This window comes from Hypanus sabinus, chromosome 13 (genome assembly GCF_030144855.1).
Source record: "Hypanus sabinus isolate sHypSab1 chromosome 13, sHypSab1.hap1, whole genome shotgun sequence".
Classification (NCBI taxonomy): Eukaryota; Metazoa; Chordata; class Chondrichthyes; order Myliobatiformes; family Dasyatidae; genus Hypanus; species Hypanus sabinus.
This window is the reverse complement of record NC_082718.1, coordinates 63939735-63966628: the sequence shown is the minus strand read 5'-3', so window position 1 is coordinate 63966628 and position 26894 is coordinate 63939735. Positions and strand designations below refer to the sequence as shown.

General features: G+C 42.6%; 1 protein-coding gene and 1 long non-coding RNA gene across 2 annotated transcripts in view; both read left to right on the top strand.

The window, feature by feature from the left end:
• The window catches only part of LOC132403944 (uncharacterized), a 139639-nt gene that overhangs the window by 24166 nt on the left and 88579 nt on the right, over positions 1-26894 (top strand). The window lies entirely within an intron of this gene.
• On the top strand, positions 7629-8804 carry LOC132403507 (general transcription factor II-I repeat domain-containing protein 2-like). The gene is made up of 2 exons (XM_059986906.1): positions 7629-8383; positions 8469-8804. The coding sequence occupies exon 1, from the start codon at positions 7777-7779 to the stop codon at positions 8377-8379; it is 603 nt and encodes a 200-aa protein (XP_059842889.1). The 5' UTR covers positions 7629-7776; the 3' UTR covers positions 8380-8383; positions 8469-8804.

Below are 26894 nucleotides of genomic sequence, written 5' to 3'. Positions count from 1 at the left end.
AAGGGCATCAAGGTGGATAAGCCCCCAAGGCCCGATGGGGTTCCAGGTTACTGAGAGTGCCAAGGGATGAGATAGCCACAGATGAGGACCCAGGTAACTGTCAGCTTGTTATGTTGTTCCATTATTCAAGAAGGGAACTAGTGATGATCTTGGAAAGTATAGACCAGTGAGTCTTATGTCACTGGTAGGAAATTACTGGAGAAAATTCTTAGATATACGATTTATGAATTTTTGGAAAACAGTGGCCTAATTAGGGAGAGCCAGCATGACTTTGTGTGGGGCAAGTTGTATCTTAAAAACTTGACTAAGTTTTTTGTCAAGGTGATGAGGGAGATTGATGAAGTTAGAGCTGTGGATGTTGTCTACATTAATTTTAGTAAGGTGTTTGACAAGATCCCTTATAGGAGGCTAATCTAGAAGATTAAAATGCAAGGGGTCCTTGATGAATTGGCTGTTTGGATTCAGAACTGACTTGCCCATAGAAAACAGAGGGTAATAATTGAAGAGACTTATTCTGTCTGGAAGTATGTGATTGGTGGTGTTCTGCAGGGATCTGTACTGAGACCTCTGCTGTTTGTGATGTACATAAATGAAACGTATAAAAATGTGGATGGGTGGGTTGGTAAGTTTGCAGATATGGGTGGAGAAAAAACAGATGGAGTTTAACCTGGCCTAATTTGAACTTTCATAGGTTAAATATAAAGAAACTGTACGTTATTAAGGGTAAACTTAACAGAGGGATTTGGGGGTCTGAGTTCCTGAAAGTGGCTACACAAGTTGAAAGGGTGGTTAAGAAGGCATATGGCATGCTTGCCTTTGTTAGTAGAGATACTGAGATCAAAAGTCAGGAAGTTATGTTGCAGCTTTATAAAACTCTAGTTAGACCTCATTTGGAGTATTGCGTACAGTTCTGGTCACCCTTTTCTAGGAAGGATGTTGAGGCTTTGGAGAAGGTGCAGAAGAGGTTTGCCAGGATGCTGCCTGAATTAGAAGGCATGTGCTATAACAAGATGTTGGACAAACTTGAGTAGTTTTCTCTGGAACGGCAGAGGCCGAGGGGAGATCTGATAAAGGTGTGTAAGGTTATGAGAGGCATAGAAATATCTAGCACCAGGGGGGGTATTTAAAGTGAGTGGGGACAATTTTAAAGGAGATGTGAGGGGCAAGTTTTTTTTTAATCCAGAGAGTGATAGGTGCCTGGAATGTGCTGCCTAGGATGTGGTAGAGGTATATATATTAGGGACTTTAATAAAACATTAGATAGGCACGTGGGTGTGAGGGAAATGGAAGGACATGGACACTGTGCCAGCAGAATGGATTAGCTTAGGTGGCCTTTGGATTATTTACTTAATTGGTTCAGCACAACATTGTGCACCGAAAAGCCCATTTCTGTGCTATGTTCTATATTCTATGTACCTCACATTTGCCTCTGGTTGAATTCATTTGACAAAATTTTGCCCATTCACTTCAATAGGTCAGGTGGTCACTTCTATCAATGCTGTTTAATATCAGTGGAGGGAAAAGGACTCACTTCGTGAGATAATCAGTACAGAATCTATGTGGATAGCTGTATAAGGGAACAAGTTATGATTTATTAAGGGTATGTTGAATAGAAATATATAGTTAAATGTATAAGTGGAATGTAGCTAGAGAAGATTTTAAGTATCTCCAAGTGACTTTTAAGGAAAAGTAGTAGACAGTGAAAATGGAATCACCTGTTTGCAATAAATAAAGTATCACCACCTAATCAAGAGTGCCCAATACATAGAGGACTACCACCTAATTAAACAACCAGTATACCATACATTCAAGAAAACAACAATCACTGCTAGATCGTATAATAAATGATGATACTAACCTGATGGGAGACTGAACATTAGGTGAGCGGGGGTAGTGATCACAGACAACATGGTGAGGTTCAATGGCTCAAACCATAAGGGTAATCAATTATGAAAGAGTGAAGTAGAATGAAATAAGGGCTGCAGGGAGAAAATCACAGAAAACAGATAATAAGCTATGGGAAATGCAAGAGAAACAATCACCTCTAAAAGCCTAAAACAAGTAACCTATAGATGGTGAATGGTTAAAGAACTGAATGGAAATGAAAGAAATAGTGTTTGTTTGGAAAGGATTCCAATTTGCTACTCATCTCCTTCCAAACACTAAACTCTTTTAGCTCACATCCTGTCAAATACCATTAAGATTATAAACTGCACATCTCAGTACAAAATTGTCCATGAATTCCAAATTAGCAATGGGCATTTCATGCCTTTATCTCTCAGCATGACTTTTCAAAGCTGTCCTGGCCAGCCTGTTAACTTGCAAACTTGTACCTCTCCTACCCCCATCTTCTTATTCTGATTTCTTACTCCTTTCTTTCCAGTCCTGATGGTCTCCAAAATGTCAACCCTTTATTCCTCTCTATAAATGCTGCCCGACTTACGGAGTTCCTCCATCATTCTGTGTGGGGTTGCCTTCTCTTTCAGCCAGTTTATTACTTGAACAGTAGGTATGTACTTGCCTGATAGATGCTATTAGGAGCTCCAAACTCTCAGATGCTTTTGCAACTAAGTGCCATCAGAAGATCTGCAAACATTACATTTGACATTTTCTGTTCCACAGTATAATACGGACTGTGAATGATAAGGCTGCTACCCCTTCTAATTTTGAACAATTGTATTCAACTTGTGCTGTACTGGAGGCAATGTAGGTTGAGGAATTTCCTCTTTGCCCTATAGATTAGTTTAATTCCAGATGGAAGCTTATTGGCAGTGAGAATCTGAGGAACTGGTCAGCCCTCGCTTGTCCTCATTGAGATAGGGTGTATTATACCCAATATTTACGATCACAACCTGCATGCTACCATGTTGGAGTTGGAGTGGAATTTCTGGGTAGCCAATTTTGCTATGGGTGGTCCATATTCACTCTTTATGATTGAGTCAGTGGCTTTATGATGTCATTGTATGTCCAATATACATCTTTTTTAGAGCAGTTTGTCACTGAGCCTACTAGGGGATCAGCTATACTGGATTGGGTGTTATGTAATGAACCAGAGGTGACTAGGGAGCTTAAGGTAAAAGAACCCTTTGGAGACAGTGGTCACAATATGATTGTGTTCAACTTGAAATTTGATAGGGAGAAAGTAAAGTCTGATATAACATTATTTCAGTGGACTAAGGGAAATTACAGAGGAATTGGCCAAAGTAAATTAGAAGTAGCTGCTGGAAGGGATGTCAGCAGAGCAGCAATGGCGTGTGTTTCTGGGAAATATGAGGATGGTGCAGGACATGTGTATTCGAAAAATGAAGAAATATTCAAATGGTAAAATAGTACAACCGTGGCTGACAAGGAAAGTCAGAGCCATTGTAAAAGCAAGAGAGAGGGCATTCAACAAAGCAGAAATTAATGGGAAGATAGAGCATTGGGGAGTTTTTAAAAACCTCCAAAAAGCAACTAAAAATCATTAGAAGGGAACAGATGAAATATGAAAGCAAGTTAGCATATAATATCAAAGTGGATAGTAAGCTTTTCCAAGTATGTTAAAAATAAAAGAGAAATGAGAGTGGATATAGGACCGCTAGAAAATGAGGCAGGAGAATAATTATTGGGGAGAAGGAGATGGCTAATGAACTAAATGAGTATTCTGTGTCAGTCTTCACTGTGGAAGACACTAGCAGTATACTGATATTGTAGCATGTGAAGGTAGAGAAGTAGGTAGAGTTACTATTACAGGAGAGAAGGAGCTCAAAAAGCTGAAAGACCTAAAGGTACATAAGTCACCTGGACCAGAGGAACTGCACCCTAGGGTTCTGAAAGAGGTAGTGTTAGAGATGGTGGTAGCATTAGAAATGATCTTTCAAAAATCATTGAACTCTGACAGCGTGCCAGAGGACTGGAAAATTGCAAATGTTACTCCACTCTAAGAAAGGAGGAAGGCCACAGAAAGGAAATTATAGAACAGGTAGCTTGACCTCAGTGGTTGGGAAGATGTTAGAGCAGGCATGGGCAAACTGTGGCCCGCGGGCCATATGCGGCCCATTAAGCTTTTTAATCCGGCCTGCAGAACTTGATGAAATTATATTAATAAACCTTGTTAACGTTTTTTCCCCGCAATTCTGGTGTTTTCCCAATAGATGACGCACTCTATATACATTGACCTTTGTTGAGGTGCAGCGTATTACTCCACATTTGCGCTTTACTCTTTGTTCGGCTCGACCTATTTGTGTGAACAGGCGTTCAGCGTCATGAACATCAACAAAGCCAGCCACAGATCCAAGTTAACTGACCAACACCTCAGATCCATCCTGAGAATCGCCACAACAAAACTAAATCCAGACTTTGATGCGCTGGCTAAAAAGGGAGACCAACAACACTGTTCCCACTGAAATTAAAAATAAGTTTCTTTGTTGTGTTATGTAAAAAATGCATTTGAAAATATTTTTTTCAATAAGCCTTACATGTTACATGTCATTTCTGTTAAGTGATGGACATGAGTAGTGCTCAGGTGCACGTACGTTCTCAAAATAAAAAATGCGCTCCAGATCAAATAACGCGCTCCGCATACTGGTGCGCTGTCATTGTTCTGTCTTTGTGCTGGTTGTTGTTGAGTTTTGGCACGGGGGACAATTGAATAAGAAGGAGCAGGACAAGTAGACCTGCATCTCCTACCGTTTTTGAAATAAAGACAGTCAGGAGGAGAGTGATGATGATAATATCTTGAAGGATAACAGAATTTTCAGTGCTTTAAAATAATAACTGTTACTATTAAAAAAGCTGTATTTTATTCATTTAATTTTCAGTGTTTTAAAAGTCATTTCAATAAATAGCTATATACCATGGGACTTCAAAGACATATATTTTGTTGTAATGCATTTGTTCATTTTCAATTGAAATTAAAGCACATGTTTTCTACATATCCCATGATATTTTATTTTCTCTTATGAGGTGTATTACCAAAACACTCCGTCCATCTGCTCCTGGTCCTGTCAAACTTTAGAACCCTTTGTGGCCCACAAGTCAAAAAGTTTGCCCACCCCTGTGTTAGAGTCAATTGTTAAGGATGAGGTGTTGGAGTACTTGGTGACACAGGACAAGATAGTACAAAGTCTGCATGGTTTCCTTCAGGGAAAATTCTGCCTGATGAACCTGTTGGAATACTTTGAGAAGATTACATGTAGGATAGATAAAGGGGATGCAGTGGATGTTGTATATCTGGACTTGCAGAAGGTCTTTGACAAGGTGCCATAAGGCTGGTTACCAAGTTAAGAGCCCATGGTACTATAGGAGAGTTACTAACATGGTTAGAGCATTGGCTGATTGGTAGGAGGCAGTGAGTGGGAATAAAAGGATCCTTTCCTGGTTGGCTGCCAGTGACTAGTGGTGTTCCACAGGGGTCGGTGTTGGAACCACTTCTTTTTCTGCTGTATATAAGTGATTTATATGACGGAATACATGGCATTGTTGCCAAGTTTGCAGATGATACGCAGATTGGTGGAGGGGCAGGTAGTATTGAGGAAACAGGTAGGATGCAGAAGGACTTAGACAGATTAGGAGAATGTGGAAGAAAGTGACAAATGAGATACAATGTTGGAAAATGCATAGTCATGCACTTTGGTAGTAGAAGTAAATGTGCTGACTATTTTCTAATTGGGGAGAAAATCCAGGAATATGAGATGCAGAGTGACCTGGGTGTCCTTTTGCAAAACACCCTGAAGGTTAACTTGCAGGTTGAGTCGGTGGTGAGGAAGGCAAATGCAATGTGAGCATTCATTTCAAGAGGTCGAGAATACAAGAGCAAGGATGTGATGCTGAGGCTTTATAAGGCACTGGTGAGACGTCACTTTAAGTATTGTGAACAGTTTTGGACCCCTCTTCTTAGAAAAGATGTGCTGGCATTGGAGAGAGTCCACAGGAGGTTTGCAAGGATGATTCCAGGAATTAAGAGGTTATTATACAAGGAACATTTGATGGCTCTGGGCCTATGCTCACTGGAATTTAGAAGGATGAGGGGCGGATCTCATTGAAACCTTTTGAATGTTGAAAGGCCAAGACAGAGTAGATGTGGAAAGGATGTTTCCCATGGTGGGAGAGTCTAGGACAAGAGGGCACAGCCTCAGGATAAAGGGGCGTCCTTTCAAATCAGAGATGTGGAGAAATTTCTTTAGCCAGAGAGTGGTGAATTTGTGGAATTTGTTGCCACATGCAGCTGTGGAGGCCAGGTCATTGGGTATATTTAAGACAGTGATTGATTGGACATTGCATCAAAGGTTACGGGGAGAGAGCCAGGAACTGGGGTTGAGGAGGAGATAAAAAAAAAGATCTGCCATGATTGAATTGCAGAGCAGACTCAATGGGCTAGATGGCCTAATTCTGCTCCTATGCCCTATGGTCTTATGGCCTTATGGTCTATATACTGGCTGAAGTGTTTACTATATTTCTCTGGCAGTTAACGTGCAGTGGAAATCATTTGCATTGAAGTTCTGGAAGGACAGAGTTCACATTATGATTCAATAGACAATAGACAATAGACAATAGGTGCAGAAGTAGACTATTCGGCCCCTCGAGTCTGCACCGCCATTCTGAGATCATGGCTGATCATTCACTATCAATACCCAGTCCCTGCCTTGTCCCCATATCCCTTGATTCCCCTATCCATCAGGTATCTATCTAGCTCCTTCTTGAAAGCATCCAGAGAATTGGCCTCCACAGTCTTCCGAGGCAGTGCATTCCACACCTCCACAACTCTCTGGGAGAAGAAGCTCTTCCTTAACTCTGTTTTAAATAACTGACCTCTTATTCTCAATTCATGCCCTCTGGTACTGGACTCTCCCAACATCTGGAACATATTTCCTGCCTCAATCCTATCAAATCCTTTAATTATCTTAAATGATTCAATCAGATCCCCTCTCAATCTCCTCAATTCCAGCGTGTACAAGCCCAATCTCTCCAATCTCTCTGCGTAAGACAGCCCTGCCATCCCAGGAATCAACCTAGTGAATCTACGCTGCACTTCCTCAATTGCCAGAATGTCCTTCCTTAAACCTGGAGACCAAAACTGTACACAATATTCCAGGTGTGGTCTCACCAGGGCCCTGTACAAATGCAAAAGGACATCCTTGCTCTTGTACTCAATTCCCCTTGTAACAAAGGCCAACATTCCATTTGCCCTCTTCACTGCCTGTTGCACTTGCTCATTCACCTTCATTGACTGGTGAACTAGGACTCCTAGGTCTCTTTGCATTTCTCCCTTACCTAACTCTACACCGGGGGTCGGCAACCTGCGGCTCCCGAGCCATTTGTGGCTCTTTCACCTCTGTGCTGCGGCTCCCTGTGGCTTTGGGAAATAATTGGTCAGTATTTAATTAAAATGTATTTTATGTTAGTTTGTTAGCTTTTGAAATGTAATTATGGTGATCTTGTACAACCTAAGTGTAGCGACACATTTCCTGCCACATCCGAAACGGCTCACAATTAGCCAGCATTCCGGCTAAGGGAGATAGCCTACGGGGGTTTGTGAGTACGCGTCTTTTGCAGCATCTGCGTCCATGGGGGCTGGGTTGAGGGAGGCTTAAAAGCAAGGCTGTTTAGTTCGAATAAAGCTATCTTTGACTGCAGTTTACTGACACCGCTACAACGTGTTTTTATCGCTGGCTGTCCAGACGGAAGGTGCTGAAACGCTTTGTCGCGTGTCTGGAAGAAGTGAAAACTTTCCTGGGCAGCAAAGGGCTCACCTTTCCTGAGCTGGAACAGCCAGAGTGGCTGGAAAAGCTACACTTCATGGTAGACATGACAGCGCACCTGAACACGCTGAACACAGCTCTTCAGGGGAAAGGACGTACAGCCCTGCACATGTTGGAGGATGTTTTGGCATTCGAGCGCAAGTTGACAGTGCTTGCCAGAGATTTACAGAAAGGCACTTTGTCTCACTTCCCCAATTTGAGAGAGTTCAAACAAGGTCACGACATGATAATTTCGGAGTATTTACATTCTGCAATCATCGCAATGCAAACATCGTTTGGGAAATGCTTCTGTGAATTCAGAGAGGAAAAAAACACATTATCCTTCCCGGTCACTCCCTTAAGCATCGATCCTTCCCTACTGAATACGACTGCATTGGCAGGTGTGAGTCAACCTGATCTTGAGATGGAACTGGCCGACATAGCCGACAAAGACATATGGGTGTCCAAGTTTAGACGCTTGACAGCAGACCTTGAAGATGTTGCCCGTCAGAAGGCCGTTCTTGCTCAGAAACACAAATGGAGTGATATTGAAAACCTCACAGATGACAGCTTGCGATCCTGTGTAAAGATGAAGGTGACATCATACAGCCCTGATGTGCAGACGCTGTGCGCTGAGGTCCAGGAGCAGAAATCCCATTAACCAAGTATGATAAATATTTTAATTGCCTATTATTTTACTTATATTCATATTTTTTCATAGTTCAGTGAAATAGTCCTTTCATTTTTCAGGATGACAGCTGGCTGACGTTATTTTTGGTTTGCTGCTGGCGGAAAATTTAAGTTCGGCGTTTTTCATAAATACAAGAAGGACTCAAATAGACATTGAATATTTTACTTAAAAGTAACTTTCAACCCAACGTCTTTTTTTCGGAGTTCAAAATGTTTTTGTTGCATGCAGAAATGTAATTTCGTTTTCTCTGCAGGAGTTCATCAATTTCATAAATGCAACACATTATAGTTTGTTTATACATAGCATAAAGGCAAAAAAAAACGTTGTATGCAGTGTTATTTCATTTTAAATGTCAAACGGGTTTTGCGGCTCCCAGTGTTTTCTTTTCTGTGGGAAACGGGTCCAAGTGGCTCTTTCAGTGGTAAAGGTTGCTGACCCCTGCTCTACACCATTCAGACAATACTCTGCCCTCTTGTTCCAGCTTCCAAAGTGGATAACTTCACATTTATTCACATTGAATGACATCTGCCAAGTATCTGCCCACTCACCCAGCCTATCCAAGTCTCCCTGTATTCTCCTAACGTCCTCTTCGCATGTCACACTGCCACCCAGTTTAGTATCGTCAGCAAACTTGCTGATATAGTTTTCAATGCCCTCATCTAAATCATTGACATAAATCGTAAAGAGCTGTGGTCCCAATACAGAACCCTGTGGTACCCCACTAGTCACCTCCAGCCAGTCCGAGAAACACCCATTCACTGCTGCCCTTTGCTTTCTATCTGCCAACCAGTTTTCTATCCATGTTGAAACCCTGCCCCCAATGCCATGAGCTCTGATTTTACTCACCAATCTCCTATGTGGCACCTTATCGAATGCCTTCTGAAAATCTAGGTACACAACATCTACTGGCTTACCCTCGTCTAACATCCTTGTTACACCCTCAAAAAACTCCAACAGATTAGTCAAGCATGATTTGCCCTTGGTAAATCCATGCTGGCTTGGCCTAATCCTATTTCTGCCATCAAGATGTGCCACTATTTCGTCCTTAATAATGGACTCAAGCATCTTCCCCACGACTGACGTTAGGCTAACGTTATATAGTTCTCCGTTTTCTCCTTCCCTCCATTCTTGAAAAGTGGGATAACATTAGCCACTCTCCAATCTTCAGGAACTGATCCTGAATCCAAGGAACATTGGAAAATGATTACCAATGCATCCGCAGTTTCCTGAGCCACCTCTTTTAGAACCCTCGGATGCAGACCATCTGGACCCGGGGATTTATTAGCCTTCAGTCCTACCAGTCTACTCATCACAGTTTCTTTCCTAATGTCAATCTGTCTCAATTCCTCTGATATCTTATGACCCTGGCCCATCCATACATCTGGGAGATTGTTTGTGTCCTCCCTGGTGAAGACAGATCTAAAGTATGCGTTAAATTCTGTTGCCATTTCCCTGTTTCCCATAACAATTTCTCCCAATTCATTCTTCAAGGGGCCAACATTGTTCTTAACTATCTTCTTTCTCTTCACATAGCTAAAAAAGCTTTTGCTATCCCCTTTTATATTCCTGGCTAGACTGAGCTCATACCTGATTTTTTCTCTCCGTATTGTTTTTTTAGTTAAGATCTGCTGTTCCTTAAAACTTTCCCAAACATCTGTATTCCCACTCATCTTAGCCCTGTCATACTTCTTTTTCTTTAATGCTATACAATCTCTGACTTCCTTTGTCAACCACTGTGGCCCCTTCCCCCTCTTTGAATCCTTCCTTATCATTGGAATGAACTGCTTTTGCATCTTTTGTATTATGCCCAAGAATATCTGCCACTGCTGATCCACTGTCTTTCCTGCCAGAGCATCCGCCCATTTAACTTTGGCCAGCTCTTCCCTCATGGCTCCGTAGTCTCCTTTATTTAATTGCAACACTGACACCTCTGATCTGCCCTTATCCCTCTCAAATTGTAGATAAAAACTTATCATGAACTTATTCAGAGAACTTTGGTTACAGGGAGAGCACCATGTAACTAGAAAATGTCTTATTTGAAGGAATTCAGAACAAACAGCAGTACACTAAGTTGGAACGTTCCAGGAAATGCTGAAGATACTCCATTAAATTTGGTAGCGTCTGCAGGGAGAGATATTTCATAACATTCCAGGTCAATAATCATTTATCAGAGCCACTCGGACACATGCTCTGCAGTTGGAACTGAGTGTTCTGTGTATCTTTTCATGAGCACGGACTCATTTTATTTCTGATCCATTCCTTGTTAGATCAATGTGTAACAAAGATGGCTATATAAGTTTGATGTACAACTCTGCTGTGATGATCTGAATCGTATTGAATGGCTTCTTCCTGTTCTTCTGATCCTTGCAAAGTCCAAAATATGGAAAATAAATTCCATCTCACAGCTGCTTTCTGTAGGACAGCACCAGAGAGGAGAGTGCTCTGCAGCTTATCTTCAGATGGTGGAATGTTAACTTGTTTGGCTTTGAAATGACTCAAAGTACAACAAACAAAATAATTTACAGAAAATTATCTGAAATGTTCTCTCTATGCTGATGTTTCTCTGAGCTGAAGGGAAGTATTTAGATGTACTTTAACGCAGAATCCATATTTCAAACAGAGTCTTGGAAAGGAGTATTTTAATTCATAGAGGGGGTTCTAATGGTTATTGCTCTGGTAAGTTAATTTCCTTCCAGTCAGAGACTTGTGAATGCCTTTTGTCTATTTTAAGCTAAATCTTCATTATAAGTATCATCTTTCTACTTCCTGTCTTTAACAGGTGATAATGGATAAGATGCCAGAGAGATTGAATAACAAACACAAGCACCTATGGAGAGGAATAAACAGTTGATGTTTTGAGCTGAAGCCCTTCATGAGAACTGGAAAGGAAGGGGAAAGAAGTCAGAACAAGAAGATGCGGGTGGGGTAGAAGGAGCACAAGCTGGCGGGTGATAGGTGAAACCAGGTGAGGGGCAAGATAGCTGGGTGAGGGAGGGAAATAAAATGAGAAGCTGGGAGGTGATTGATAGGTGGAAGAAATAAAGGTCTGAAGATGAACAAATTTGATAATAGAGGTGAATGTACCATGGGAGAAAGGTTCAGGATTTCCAGCACCTGTAAATTCTCTTGTATTAAAATAGATCACCCATCCTGCTTGTAAGAAGCAGGAAGAGTGTTTTAATTCGTACGGAAGGAGTACAGGCACAGGAGCGTAGGTCTGCAGCATTGCTCTTCCTGCTTTATGAAGCAATATTTTGCTTTAATATTTGAGTTCTTCCCTGGTGACCTGCCTTCACCTGGTGGGAGAAGCATGATGAATTTCACACTCAAGCTCCAGGTTCTTCTGATGCAAACATACTGTATAAATTATCATAAAATCTTGCTTTAGACAGCTGCCATCTAAGGATGCAGTGCCCATTACTAACTTCTAGCAGATTGGATTCCCCCCTCAGAGTTGATTTTCATTAAGTTTGAGGGAGGGGTGGTAGGATGGATAAGTAATCGTATGGCCCACGCAATAAAGGAAGTGAGTAAGGCTGACTGTGATTCATGGAGATGGATGAATACCTGGAACAAGCTGCCAGAGGAGGTGATGGAGGCAGATACAGTTACAACATTTAAAATTCTCAAACCAGTCCTGTGCTCATCACAGTGGCAGCCATCTGAGAAAAAACATGGATCAGCAAAAAGGCAGGGAGCAAAAGCACAGCAGAAATTTAGTCAACAATATGCCTCACTGTTTACTTATGGATTAGAAAGTGGTGTTGACATTCCTTTCTGATGGAGAGAATCAGAATGTAGCACCCTTTATAAATCCTGTAGCCCATGACTGGAATTCTCAGTTATACAGTTGAGTTCTGTGTAGAAGACAAAGAATGTGCCCTGGAACTGCCTCATAAAGTGTGTAACCACAAATACTGATTGATTTATAGTTAGTCTATGCTTCCATTTACTTTTAATTTTGGTGCTGCCTTGTGAAGTTGGCAGCCTAGTCTGATAGGAATTCCATGGTACTACACAGATTGTAAAGCACAGAAACTAATTTTCAACCAAAAGGTCCCATGCTTAAATACATTTAACAAGTCATGTTTTAAAATGTATTTATGTCTCATGTGAGCCTCCATTAATCTAAACATTTGACATACAAGACTATAAGACCATAAGATATAGAAGTAGAATTAAGCCATTTGGCCCATTGAGTCATCTCTACCATTCTGTCATGGTTAATTTACTATCCCTCTCAGCTGCATTTTCCTGACTTCTCCCCATAATCTTTGACATCCTTACTAATCAAAAACCTATCAACCTCCACTTTAAATATACCCAATGACTTGGCTTCAATAGCAATTAATTCTATGGATTCACTACCTTCTGGTTAAAGAGATTCCTCCTCATTTCTGTTCTGAGACCTTTCCCTCTGGCCATAGACTCCTGCTCTATTGGAAATATTCTTTCCACATCCACCCCCATAACTCTTTCCTTCTTTCCTCTTGCTCAATTATCTAAGATGTTCTTAAATGTATTGAATTAATCTGACCCATGTGAGAGGGAAGAGTGGTGAGTGCAGGAAAAGCCCTGCCAGGTCTTGATGGTAGAGGTAGATTCTTTATTGGACATTTAACAAACGTCTGGAAAGTAACATGGATGATAGAAAAATGGAGGGGCTATGTAGGAGGGAAGGATTAGATTGAAGTTAGATTAGTTTAGAAGGTCAGCACAAAATCATGGGCCAAAATTCCTGTACTGTGCTGTGATGTTTTATGTTCTATGTTCACTCCTTATGTGCAGCGGAAACAGAAAATGCTGAAGATATTCATCATCAGCAAAGAAAGAATCCACTTTTCTTCAGAACCTGAAGTGATTGAGATTATATTGGCTTGTCTGGTATAGATGTGAGGGGCCTCTGCAGTATGCACTGGTGGAACATGTAGCCCACGTTGGCTTATTTTATTTCTGTACAACACACAGATGCTGGGCAATCATCAATAGGTTGAAGGCATGCGGTGTAAGAGACAGAATCTTGAGGTACAAATCTTCTCTTCAGTCACAAATTACTAAGTGGAAGAAGATAAGATCTGAGATAAGGAAGGAAAAGAGATACAGAAAAGAGCAAAAAAGGAAGATATATACAAATCAACAGAAAATCAAAATAACATTATAGAATTGATGGATGTTTGAAAACTTCCAAACCAAACACTTAGAATTCATGCCATGTATTGCTAGTGTAACATGTGGCATTAATTATGAAAGTACCTTGGTGTCATTTATAATTACATCCATTCTCCTCCCTTCTTTTATCATTTAAATGCATCAGTGTAATCTCAATTCTCTATTCTTTTATATTCTAATCTAGCCTTTTTTAATGTACCTGTGTTATCGAATTATCAATCTTGACATCAGAAGATTGAGAGGAGGGGATTTCAAATAGGTCCACTGACCAAAGCAGAAAAAGGCATCTGCAGTTCGTGGCAGCATAATATCTGACCAGCGACCAATCGGTGTTTGGGATTGATTAGCAAGAGCAAATTAAATGAAGGCAGGGGAAAGTGCAGCAGCCATTGTCGCAGCTGGCCATCATCTGAGTGGACAGAGTTAGAGTGGTAATCTTGAGGTTTTAGCTCTTCAAGGCTTTAGTCAAAGCAAAAAAAAAGGTAAAGTTCTTTTTCTTTCCCTTCTTTATATCTGCTCAGTCAGGACAGTGGAGATGCCAGGCAGGATAGTTGAATGCTCCTCTTGTGGGATGTGGGAAGGCAGGGAGATCCAGTGCCCCTGATGACAACACCTGCAAGAAGTGCATCCAGCTGCAGCTTCTAATAATCGGCATTAAAGTGTTGGAGCTGATACTGGATGAGCTCTGGATCATTCAGAAAGCTGAAGGGGGGATAGATAAGACATATGGGGAGGTAGTTACATTCAAGGTGCAGGACACAGGAAACTGTCTGACAGGCAGGATGGCAAAAGAGGTTAAGCAGCCAGTGCAGAATACCCCTGTGTCCATGACTCAGAAAGGAAGGGTGGGAGAAGGGGCATGCTGTGGTGATAGGGGATTTGTTAGGGAATGGACAGGAGACTCTGTGGGTGATAATGAGATTCCCGAATAGTATGTTGCCTCCTGGGTTCCAGGGTCCCGGACATCTCAGATTGAGTTCACAGCATTTTTAAGTGGGAGGGTGAATGACCAGAGGGTCCTTGTAGGTACCAATGATATGGGTAGGACGAGTGATGAGATTCTCAAAGTTCAAAGTAAAGTTTATTATCAGAGTACATACATATCGTTACATACAACCCTAAGATTCATTTTTCTGTGGGCTTACTTGGCAAACTGTAAACATCAGGAATTGTAAGCTGTAAACAAATGTGCAAATGCAGATAATAAATAAATAGAAAAAATAGTGAACATGAAATAACAAGTTAAAAGAGTCCTTAAATAAGTGTAGTCATCCCCTTTTGTTCAAGAGCCTGATGGTTGAGAGGTAGTGACTGTTCTTGAACCTGGTGGTGCGAGTCCTGAGGCACCTGTACCTTCCACCTGATGACAGCAGCGAGAAAAGAGCATGGCCTGGGTGGTGAGGATATTTGATGATGGATGCTGCTTTTCTTCAGCAATGTTTCTGACCTGAGTCTTGTAGATGGACAGGCTACCCACAGGATAGATGTAAACACTGTTGAAAGAATACAGAGAAAATTTACAAGGATATTGCTGGGTCTGGAGGGCCTGAGTTATAAGGAAAGATTGAATAGTTTAGGACTGTATTCTTTAGAATGTAGAAGATTGAGAGGTGATTTGATAGAGGTATACAAAATTATGAGGGATATAGATAGGTTGGGTGGGACTACAACCAGAGGTCATGGGTTAAGGGTGAAAGGTGAAAATTTTAAGGGGAACATGAGGGGAAACTTCTTCACTCAGAGGGTTGTGAGAGTGTGGAGCTGGTGCATGTGAGCTGGATTTTGGATAGGTACATACGAGGGGTGATTGATAAGTTTGTGGCCTAAGGTAAAAGGAGTCAATTTTAGAAAACCTAGCACATTTATTTTTTACCCTCCCCTAGTGTTGCCACTATGTCCTCATGGACCTCCTTGGGTGATAAGCCCTTGAGACCGAGGTTGCGGATGACTGCACGAAGGCCGATGTTGTCCATTTTCTCAGACAGTGCCTATCTGCAATTTTCAATTATTTGAAACAGAAATACCACAAAAGTTATTAACTTCAAACTTTCTGCATAATCACTCAAAGAGTTGAACTGCACGTACATGTAACGAGAACTGTATAACTCATCTCCTACCTTAGGCCATAAAGTTATCAATCACCCCTGCTGTGAACCACTTTCTGGAGGTCTAAGACGCCAACTTCTACAAAGAAGGATCCATATGCTCCACGACCATTGGACTAAGTGTGTAAATGTAGGAGGGGACTATGTTGAAAAATAAATGTGCCAGGTTTTCTAAAATTGACTCCTTCTACCTTAGGCTATGAACTTATCAATTAGCCCTCATAGATATTAGGGATATGGAGGCTATGGCCCCGGTGAAGGTCAATGGGAGTAGGCATAGTTTTAAGTGGTTTTGGCATGGACCAGATGGATAACGGACCTGTTTCTGAGTTGCACTTTTCTATGATTCTATAGAAACATAGAAAATAGGTGCAGGAGTAGGCCATTCAGCCCTTTGAGCCTGCACCACTATTCAGTATGATCATGGCTGATCATCCAACTCAGAACCCTGTACCAGCTTTCTCTCCATACCCCCTGATTCCTTTAGCCACAAGGGCCATATCTAACTTCCTCTTAAATATAGCCAATGAACCGGCCTCAACTGCTTCCTATGGCAGAGAATTCCACAGATTCACCACTCTCTGTGTGAAGAAGTTTTTCCTCATCTCAGTCCTAAAAGGCTTCCCCTTTATCCTTAAACTGTGACCCCTCGTTCTGAACTTCCCCAACATCGGAAACAATCTTCCTGCATCTAGCCTGTCCAATCCCTTTAGAACTTCATAAGTTTCAATAAGATCCCCCCTCAATCTTCTAAATTCCAGTGAGTATAAGCCTAGTCAATCCAATCTTTCTTCATATGAAAGTCCTGCCATCCCAGGAATCAATCTGGTGAACCTTCTCTGTACTCCCTCTATGGCAAGAATGTCTTTCCTCAGATTAGGGGACCAATACTGCACACAATATTCTAGGTGCGGTCTCACCAAGGCCTTGTACAACTGCAGTAGAACCTCCCTGCTCCTGTACTCAAATCCTTTCACTATGAATGCCAACATACCATTTGCCTTTTTCACTGTACCTGCATGCCCACCTTCAATGACTGGTGTACAATGACACCCAGGTCTTGTTGCATCTCCCCTTTTCCTAATCAGCCACCGTTCAGATAATAATCTGTTTCTCTGTTCTTGCAACCAAAGTGGATAACCTCACATTTATCCACATTAAATTGCATCTGCCATGAATTTGTCCACTCACCTAACCTATCCAAGTCACCCTGCATTCTCTTAGCATCCTCCTCACAGCTAACACCACCACACAGCTTCGTGTCATCCGCAAACTTGGAGATGCTGCATTTAATTCCCTCATCTAAATCATTAATATATATTGTAAACAACTGGGGTCCCAGCACTGAGCCTTGCGGTACCCCACTAGTCACTGCCTGCCATTCTGAAAAGGTCCCATTTACTCCCACTCTTTGCTTCCTGTCTGCCAACCAATTCTCTATCCACATCAATACCATACCCCCCAATACCATGTGCTTTAAGTTTGCACACTAATCTCCTGTGCGGGACCTTGTCAAAAGCCTTTTGAAAATCTAAATATACCACATCCACTGGCTCTCCCCTATCCACTCTACTGGTTACATCTTCAAAAAATTCTATAAGATTCGTCAGACATGATTTTCCTTTCACAAATCCATGCTGACTTTGTCCGATGATTTCACCTCTTTCCAAATGTGCTGTTATCACATCTTTGATAACTGACTGTAGCATTTTCCCCACCACCGATGTCAGACTAACTGGTCTATAATTCGCCGGTTTCTCTCTCCCTCCTTTTTTAAAAAGTTTATAATTCAACTACACTTGCACAATTCTTTGGATGCAGAATTATCTTTTGAATGAGTGCCTTGGGTTTAAGGCCTCCAGTTTTGCTTTCCTCCACCAGTGGAAATAATCTCTGCGTATTCACTCTATATAAACCCTTCATAATTTTAAAGATCGTAAAGTGTTAGTTCATCCTAAAATGTGCAGACTTGCATCTCTGTTATCACTTGTAAATTTTTGGTCCACCTTTACCAGTTCTCTACATCATTATTATAAAGCAGTGACCAAATCTAGATGCAATACTTTGTATGGTTTAACCATTTTTCAATATGAGATGAGCATAATTTCCTTGCTTTTCAATTTTATCCATCTAGCAATAGACTCCAGTTCTTAATTCTTTAATGTTTTTTAGAGAGTTGCAGATGTATGAAAAAACCTTTAATGATTGTTGTAATCAGAGAATTGGAGATCCCTTTGTTCCTTTCCTATATTGTATCTTCCAGCCACTTAGGAACCTTCTTATTCCACCCATTCGTTTATCTGCACTGAACTTCATTATTCAATTAGTTGCCATTAGTACATTTACTAATATACCCCTGTGATTATTCCAAACATGTGGTGTCAGAACTTGTGTTCTTATAAAGCTGATTAGATTATGTTAAATATTATTTACAGGTGAAATTGTATCTATTAAGAAATTATCCCAGATATTTGATTCAGGAGCATGTTGATGGCACTAGGCAGAATAACAGTTTGGAATGGGCTAGAAGTGTTGAGGAGTGTTTCTGTGATGTTGTACGACTCTATGACTTTGGTGCATGACCTACTACAGCAAGTGCAGCATTCTTTTCAGTCCTGCACCAAATGATGTCACAAGTGGTGCACCTTGTGTTCCTTCCCTTACTGTGCAAATTAGACTGCATCTTGCTGAGATTGCCTCAGTCAAACAGACTATTTTGACAGCGATGTTCACACACAGCATCTATCAGTCTTAGTTTTCAATACTCAGGATAACAGCAGTGGCTTCACTGATTTCCATTCAACGTTCGAAGTCTTTTTATAAAATTTGCAGCAGAGCTGCCCATTGTAACCTTTGCTCACTGTATCACATGCTGCAGCAATTCAGGACGACTTTGGTATAGTATTTGATCAAGGAAATGTCCACAGGTATACAAAGCGTCTGTCCCTTTGCATTTTCCTTTGTTTCCATGGTAGATATTTATGCAATCATTCTCAAGCTGCATAGGAAGTGCACCCTTAAGATCTGACACTAAGTTATCAGATCATCCTGGCATCTGTGAGCTTCTCAGGTCTTGTTTCCTTGAGGATTCTATATACAAACTTCCATATTGCTGCCTTTAATGGATTTTTGCCCAGTGTTGTGATTTCTTGTTGAGATCCAATTGGTTTTGGTGCTATGCACAGCACATGTTAGATGCACCAAAAGAGGTGATGGCAAGTTTGATTTCATGGCAATTACCCTTCCAAAATCCGAAAGTACTTCACAGTGTTGAAGTACTTTTGAAGTGTAGATACCATTTCATTGTTGGAAGGTGGACAGAGATGTCGCAGATAGTGACAAAGACTCCAAGTGAAAAATGTTTTCTATGCAGTAGGACAGGCTACAGTCAGTATGTACCCAACAACCTCTCCCAAACAACATAACTTACTTTTATTGTTTGCAGGATTTGTTTTCTTTTCCTCTGCACGTTGGGTGTTTGATGGACTTTTTTCATCAGGTTCTTTTTGGTTCCTTTGTTTTGAGGCTGCCGTAAGGAGATGAATCTCAAAATTGCATATAAGATATAGGAGCAGAATTAGGCCATTTGGCCTATTGGGTGTGCCCTACCATTTTGTCAAGGCTGATTAATTTTTCCTCTTAGCCTCCCTGCCTTTTTCCCTGTATCCTTTCATGCCCTGACCAATCAAGACTCTGCTTTAAATGTACATCAACCTCTGCCTTAAATATATGTAAAGACTTGGCCTCCACAACTGCCTGTGCCAACGAATTCCACAGATTCACCACTCTCTGGCTAAAGAAATTCCTCATCATCTGTATTCCAAAAGGACACCCCTCTATTCTGAGGCTGTGCCCTCTGATCTTAGACTCTCCTACCATTTGAAACATTCTCTCCACATCCACTCTATCAAGCCCTTTTACCATTCAATGGGTTTCAATGAGGTCATCCACCATTCTCCTGAATTCCAGTGAATACAGGCCCAGAGCCAACAAACACCTTCATATGAGAAGCTGTTTAAACCTGGAATCACATGCATTTTGCGTGCATTGCTTGAATTTCCAGCATCTGCAGATTTCCACATGTTTGCTTTTTAAATTCACTACTGCGAAGCCTCTGCCAGTGATGCCTACACTGAAGAAATTTAAATCTTCTCTTCGACGGGAGTTCAGTGAAATCCTCTCACGCTGCTCCCCATCTATAATTTCTTCGACCCTTCAACTTTTCGATCATATTTTGACCCAGACCTGCTACTACAGCCATATATCCTTCCTTGGAACGTGTCTCCGCCGCCAACTGACTCCAGTTGGCTTCAGGATCCGTTTTCGAGCTTCTCAATTTGGACCTTCTGAGGATCCCAGGTACTCACATTTAATTGACTCTGCCTCCCGTTGTTTCTCTCGTCGAACTCTGGGGGCGACACTCCGCCATGAGAAGGTACCTGGCATCCCTGTCACAATCCCTTCCACACCTCCGGGACACCTTCTTCTCCGTTTGCAATGGACCTGCCCGTTATTTCATCCTCCGTCGGATCCATGTGTGCAATTGCCATTTCTTTGACTTTATCACGTCTTGCAAGGATCGCAAGATCTTCCATCTGCAGGCCCCAGAGCCTGCTGGCTCCACGATGAGCAGGCATGAACTTCGGATCACTGCCCCAGCAGCCCAGGGCACGTTAAAAACCCGGACTCCAGCACCACCACCGTGTGTTCCAACTAACATGGACAGATTCAAAGCGATTGCGCAACCATCGACTGCAACTCCAGGCCCGGTCTTCACTTGCTGCAATTGTGACTCCCGTCTCCCCTTTCCCCACCACCTCTCTGCCATCCCCTCCCTCAGATCCCATCGTCAGCTCCTGGGCCCTCAGAGGCTCCATCTTCCTCTCAGCCCAACCCTCCCCTCTCCACCAACACCACCAGCCTCCCCCCTCCCCTCACTGATCCCATCTCTCATCTGTGCCGGATCTTTACCATTCCCTCTCACCTTCAACTCTCTGAGGCAGAGCACGCTGTCCTCAGTAAGGGCCTCACCTTTGTCCCCCTGTGCCCACACCTCAGCGAGTTCGGCGTACACCATGACACTGAACTCTTCTTCCGCTGGCTCCGTTTTCGAGCCTACTTCTTCGACAAGGACTCCCCCACCCCCACCGATGACCCCTTCTCCCATCTTCAACCCTCCTCTTCTTCATGGACACCCCACTCTGGTCTCCTGCTCTGGATCTCTTTATTGCTAATTGCCGACGGGACATCAACCATCTCAACTTCACTACACCCTGTTCCAATTCCAACCTCACTCCTTCTGAACGCTCTGCTCTCCACTCTCTTCGTGCCAATTCCAAACTCACTATAAAACCTGCTGATAAGGGGGGGAGCTGTTGTAGTCTGGTGTACTGACCTCTACCTGGCCGAGGCACAGCAACAACTCTCTGATATCTCCTCTTATTTACCTCTCGATCATGATCCCACTAAGGAGCACCAGGCCACTGTCTCCTATACCATCACCAACCTTATCAGCTCTGGGGATCTCCCATCCACTGCCACCAATCTCATAGTTCCCACACCCCACACTTCCCGTTTCTACCTCCTACCCAAGATCCACAAACCAGCCTGTCCAGGTAGACCCATTGTCTCAGCTTGCTCCTGCCGCACCAAACTCATTTCTGCATACCTTGACACTGTTTTATTCCCCCTTGTTCAATCCCTTCCCAAGGGACACTTCTCATGCTTTGAATTTTTTCAATGATTTTAAGTTCCCTGGCCCCCACCGCCTTATTTTCACCATGAATGTCTAGTCCCTATATACCTCCATCCCCCACCAGGAAGGTCTCAAAGTTCTCCGCTTCTTTTTGGATTCCAGACCTAACCAATTTCCCTCTACCACCACTGTCCTTCATCTAGCGGAATTAATAATTTCTCCTTTGGCTCCTTCCACTTCCTCCAAACCAAAGGTGTAGCCATGGGCACCCGTATGGGTCCCAGTTATGTCTGCCTTTTTGTTGGCTTTGTGGAACAGTCCATGTTCCAAGCCTTTACAAGTATACGTCCTCCGCTTTTCCTTCGCTACATCGACGACTGCATTGGTGCTGCCTCCTGCACGCATGCTGAGCTCGTCGACTTCATTAACTTTGTCTCCAACTTTCACCCTGCCCTCAAGTTTACCTGGTCCATTTCCGACACCTCCCTCCCCTTTCTTGATCTTTCTGTCTCCATCTCTGGAGACAGTGATGCACCATCAATAACTCACACTGAGACGTAAGGCGAGATATCGGCTTTTATTGACTGGAAGAAGGAACCAGGAGTGAGTGTCCATCATACTATGTCCTGGAGACTGAGGCCGAGCGTCAGGCCTCAGATCGCCTTTATACAGGGGCCTGTGGGAGGAGCCACAGGAGCAGTCAGCAGGGGGCGTGTCCAGACAGGCACATAGTTCACCACAGAACTCCTCCAGGGAGCAACCATGTTGATCTTTCTGTCTCCATCTCTGGAGACAACCTATCCACTGATATCTACTATAAGCCTACAGACTCTCACAGCTACCTGGACTATTCCTCTTCCCACCCCGTTTCTTGCAAAAATGCTATCCCCTTCTCACAATTCCTCCGTCTCTGCCACATCTGCTCTCAGGATGAGGCTTTTCATATAACTGCCATCAGGGTCCTTCTACCCTTGCAGTTTCTTAACTCAACCCACAAGGATTCAACATCCTCCGCTCCTATGTCACATCTTTCTACTGATTTGATGCCATTCTTTACCAGCAGAGCCACGGCACCCCCTCTGCCTACTCTTTCAGAACCCTAGGGTGCAGTTCATCTAGTCTGGGTGACTTATGTATCCTTAGGTCTTTCAGCATTTTGAGCACCTTCTCCCTTGTAATACAACTTGTTACCTTGGATATTCAGTTCACAACTACAACCATCCTTCAGTCACATAATCTCTGGATTGCTGCCATGTGTCAGTGAGGACAAGAATAGGATGATTTGGCAGGTAAATGTGTGGCTGAAGAACTGGTGCAGGGGACAAGGTTTCAGATTTATGGATTATTAGGATCTTTTCTGTGGAAGGTACAACCTGTACAAAAGAATCAGGCTAGATCTGAGCCCAAGGGGTTCCAATATCCCCGTGAGCAGGTTGGCTAGAGTTGTTTGGCATGGGGATTGGAATTGGAGTGATACCACAACATTATACCTGACAATCTGTAATAGTGCAGATACCTCAAGCCTCTGTAATTCCCTTTATTCCACTGTAATATTGGTAAATCTGATTTTAGCTTCTCCTTCTCAAATTTCAGGGTGAATTCGATCACTTACTCCTCAGGGTTCTTTTACCTCAAACTCTCTAATCAATTCTGGTTCATTGCACAAAACACAGTCCAGAATAGATGATTGCCCAATAGACTCAACTACGAGCTGCTCAAAGTAGCCATCTCATAGGTATTCTAGAAATTCCTCCTCTTGGAACCTAGCAGCAACCTGATTTTCCCAATCTACCTGCATATTGAAATTCCTCATTACTATTCTAACATTCAGGCATGCATATTCTGTCTCCCATTGTAACTTATAGACCACATCCTTACTACTGTTTGGGAGTCTGTATATGACTCCCGTCAGAGTCTTTAAACCCTTGCAGTTCCTTAGCTCTATCCACAATGATTCAACACATTCCAGCCCTACATCACCTCTTTCTATTGATTTGATTTCATTTTTTACCAACAGACCAATACTGCCCCCTCTGCCTTCCTGCCTGCCCTTTTGATACAATGTGTATCCTTGGACATTAAGCACCCAGCTATAATCTTCTTTCAGCCAGGATTCAGTGATGCCCATGTTGTCAATACATGCCAGTCTGTAACTGTGCTACACATTTATCTACCTTATTCCATATACTGTGTGTATTCATATATAGCACCTTCAGTCCTGCATTCACCCTTTTCGATTTTGTCCACCTTCTATTTTACAGCTGCTGACTACAATTTTGCCATATCATCAGCCTCTCCTTGCTAAGAGTCTCACTACACACTACCTCAGTTTGTAAACCAACTATCACTCAGATTACCATCCCCCTGTCAGATTCTCTCAAACAACTCCAGCCAACTTGCCCACAAGGATATTGGACCCCCTTGGGTTCGGTTAAGCCTGTCCCTTCTGTACAGGTTGTACCTTCCCCATAAGAGATCCCAATGGTCCCTAAATCTGAACCCCTGACCCCTCCATCAGTTCCTCATCCACACATTCAACTGCCTAAACATTCTATTGTTGCCCTCACTGGCACATGGCGCAGGGAGCAATCCAGAGATTACTATTGTGGAGCTCCTTTTTCTCAGCTCCCTGAAATCTCTCTTCAGGACCTTCTCACCTTGGCTACTCACCTTCTAGCTGCTCACCCTCTCCCTTAAGAATGCCATGGGCCTGATCCGAGTCATCCCTGATCCTGGCACCAGGGAGGCAACATTCCATCCAGATGTCTCTATCACACCCACAGAACCTCGTCTCTGTTCCTCTGACTAAAGAATCTCGTTTATCAACACTGCAGTCTTCCTCACCTCTCTGCTCTTTTGAGCCAAGGCACCAGACTCAGTGTCAGAGACCCAGTCACTGTGGCTCCCCTGTGGTAGGTCATCCCTATCAATGGTATCTAAAATTATATACTTATTACTGAGGGGAACAGCCACAGATGTACTCTGCACTGGCTGTGCATTTCCCCTCTTTCTCCTGACAGTCACCCAGTTACCTGTCTCCTACAACTAGGGGTGACTACCTCCCTGTAGCTCCTGTCTATCACCTCCCCATTCTCCTGTATGAGTCGAAGATCATCAAGCTGCAGCTCCAGTTCCTTAATACATTCTCTCACGAGCTTCAATTCAGTGCACCTGGTGCAGATGTGTTTATCTGGGAGACTGGAGGTCTCCAGAATTCCTACATTGTACACATAGCAAAAGATACTGCCCCTGGAGCTGTTCTCACTGATCTACTATGCCCCAACAGCTGAGGAATGCACAAAGATTATAAGGGAGAGTAACTTACAAGACAATGTATCTCACCCAAACCTAATCTCACTCAACAAGCCTGATGAGCCAAAGTCACTCTAAGCACTGACACACACCAAAACAATGTCTGCTCCAAGAATAGCATACGTACTTTGATAATAAATGTACTTTGAACTTTGACTTCCTCACTGGGAGACCACAGTCAGAGCAGATTGGAAATAACATCTCCTCCTTACTGACAATCAACAATGTTGCACCTCAAGGATGCGTGACTAGCCTACTGCTCTACTCTCTCTACATCTATGACTGTATGGCTAGGCAGGGCTGAAACTCAATCTATAAATTTGACAATGACACAAATTGGCAGAATTTCAGATGGTGTTGAATAGGCACCATCACCTACTCATGAGATTAGCGAGATAGATCGTCTGGTTGAGTGGTGTCAAAACAATAACTTTGCAACTCAACATCAGTAAGATCAAGGAATTAATTATTGAGTTCAGGAAGAGGAAGTTAGGAACCTCACACCAATCTTCATTGAGGGATCAACAGCGGAAAAAGTGAGCAGTTTCAAGTTTCAGGGTGTCAACATCTCTGAATACCTATCCTGGGCCCAAAATATTGATGCAATTACAAAGAAGGCATAATAGTGGCTATACTTCAATTGGAGCTTGAGGTAACTTGGTAAGTCAAAAGACCAAGGTCTTTTGCAAATTTCTATAGATGTACCTTGGAGAGCATTGTAACTGGTTGGATTACCGTCTGGTATGGAGAGGCTCCTGCACAGAATCAGAAAAAGCTGCAGTAAGTTGTAAACTCAGCCAGCTCCATCATGATCCTCCCTAGCAATGACGACATCTTCAAAAGGCAATGCCTCCAAAAGATTGGCAGCTGTCATTAAGGATACAATCACCCAGGACATGCTGTCTTCTCATTTTTACCATTAAGGAGGAGGTACAGGAGCCTGAAGATACACACTTAGTGTGATTCTGATTCTCAGAGTTGAGGATGATTTGCTTCCATTCCAGTTTTGTGGGTTTTGAGACTCAAATTTATTTGTCAAATGTACATCAAAACATACAGTGAGGAGTGTCACTTGTGTAAGAACAAGCACCCCTGAAGGGAGCCACACATTCCAGCACCAATGTAGTATGACCAGAATGGAACACAACAAACAAATAACAAAACAAGCCCTTTCTTCCCTCTCATCCACCCACCTACACAAACAGTCCTCCAACACCAGGACAGTCCTCCATGCCCCCAGTCTTTGGCTATTGAGCTACAACTTCCAATTAACCTTTGGGCCTTGATCTTTGATGTAAACTCCGAGACTAGCTGATGAGTGGATCACATGGCTCTAACTCAGAGCTTACTGACCAGCCCTCATGCTTCCTTGTGCCATGGGCATGGACATCCATATCATTGTCTTTAAACCTTAAACCAACCCCTAACTCCCCTCTCTGTCCCTAAAACCATTCTTCTAAACTTAAAAATGATAAGTCTGAGCCACAATCTCAACAGACTCGGCACCATTTTGAGGTGAATTATTAGTTCAATGTGTGAACCACAGACTTGCAGGAAGAGTCTAATGGGTCAAGTTATGCTTTGTGAGGTGATCCCCAAAATACTAGCAATAATATATGCACTGTTATGGCTTTTAGGAATCCCATTCACAACGAGTAAGTATTCCCCGTGGGAAGAAGTACCTTTTCTTAATATGCTGTCAATGCATCAGAGGACCTTTCAATCCAGGTATCTTGGCAGCTTTTATGACGACTTTATTCTTGGGAGGTTATAATTGCCTCGTCCTTTTGGAACAAACTGTCGTGAAGGGATAGTGAAGATCTTTATTGCTGGATGCCACCTGCTTCAAGTACAGTCTCTTGAAGATGTCCTTGATGGTAGGGAGTGTTGTGCTTGGGATGGAGTCTACAATGCTCTGTAGCCTTTTGTGAACTTGTGCATCAGAATCTCCATACCAGGCTGTGTCCCAGTCAGAATAGTCTTCACTGTACAACTATAGAAATTTTCAAGAGTCTTTGGTGTCATACCAAATCCCATAATGAAGTAGAGCCACTGGTGTAACACCTTCATGATGCATCAATGCGTTGGTTCCAGGATAGATCCCCCGAGATATTGACATGCAGGATCTTGAAGCTGTTCATGCCTTCCACCACTAATACCTCAATGAAGTGTAAATAGAGAGATAGCAGCAATAAACCTGTGAG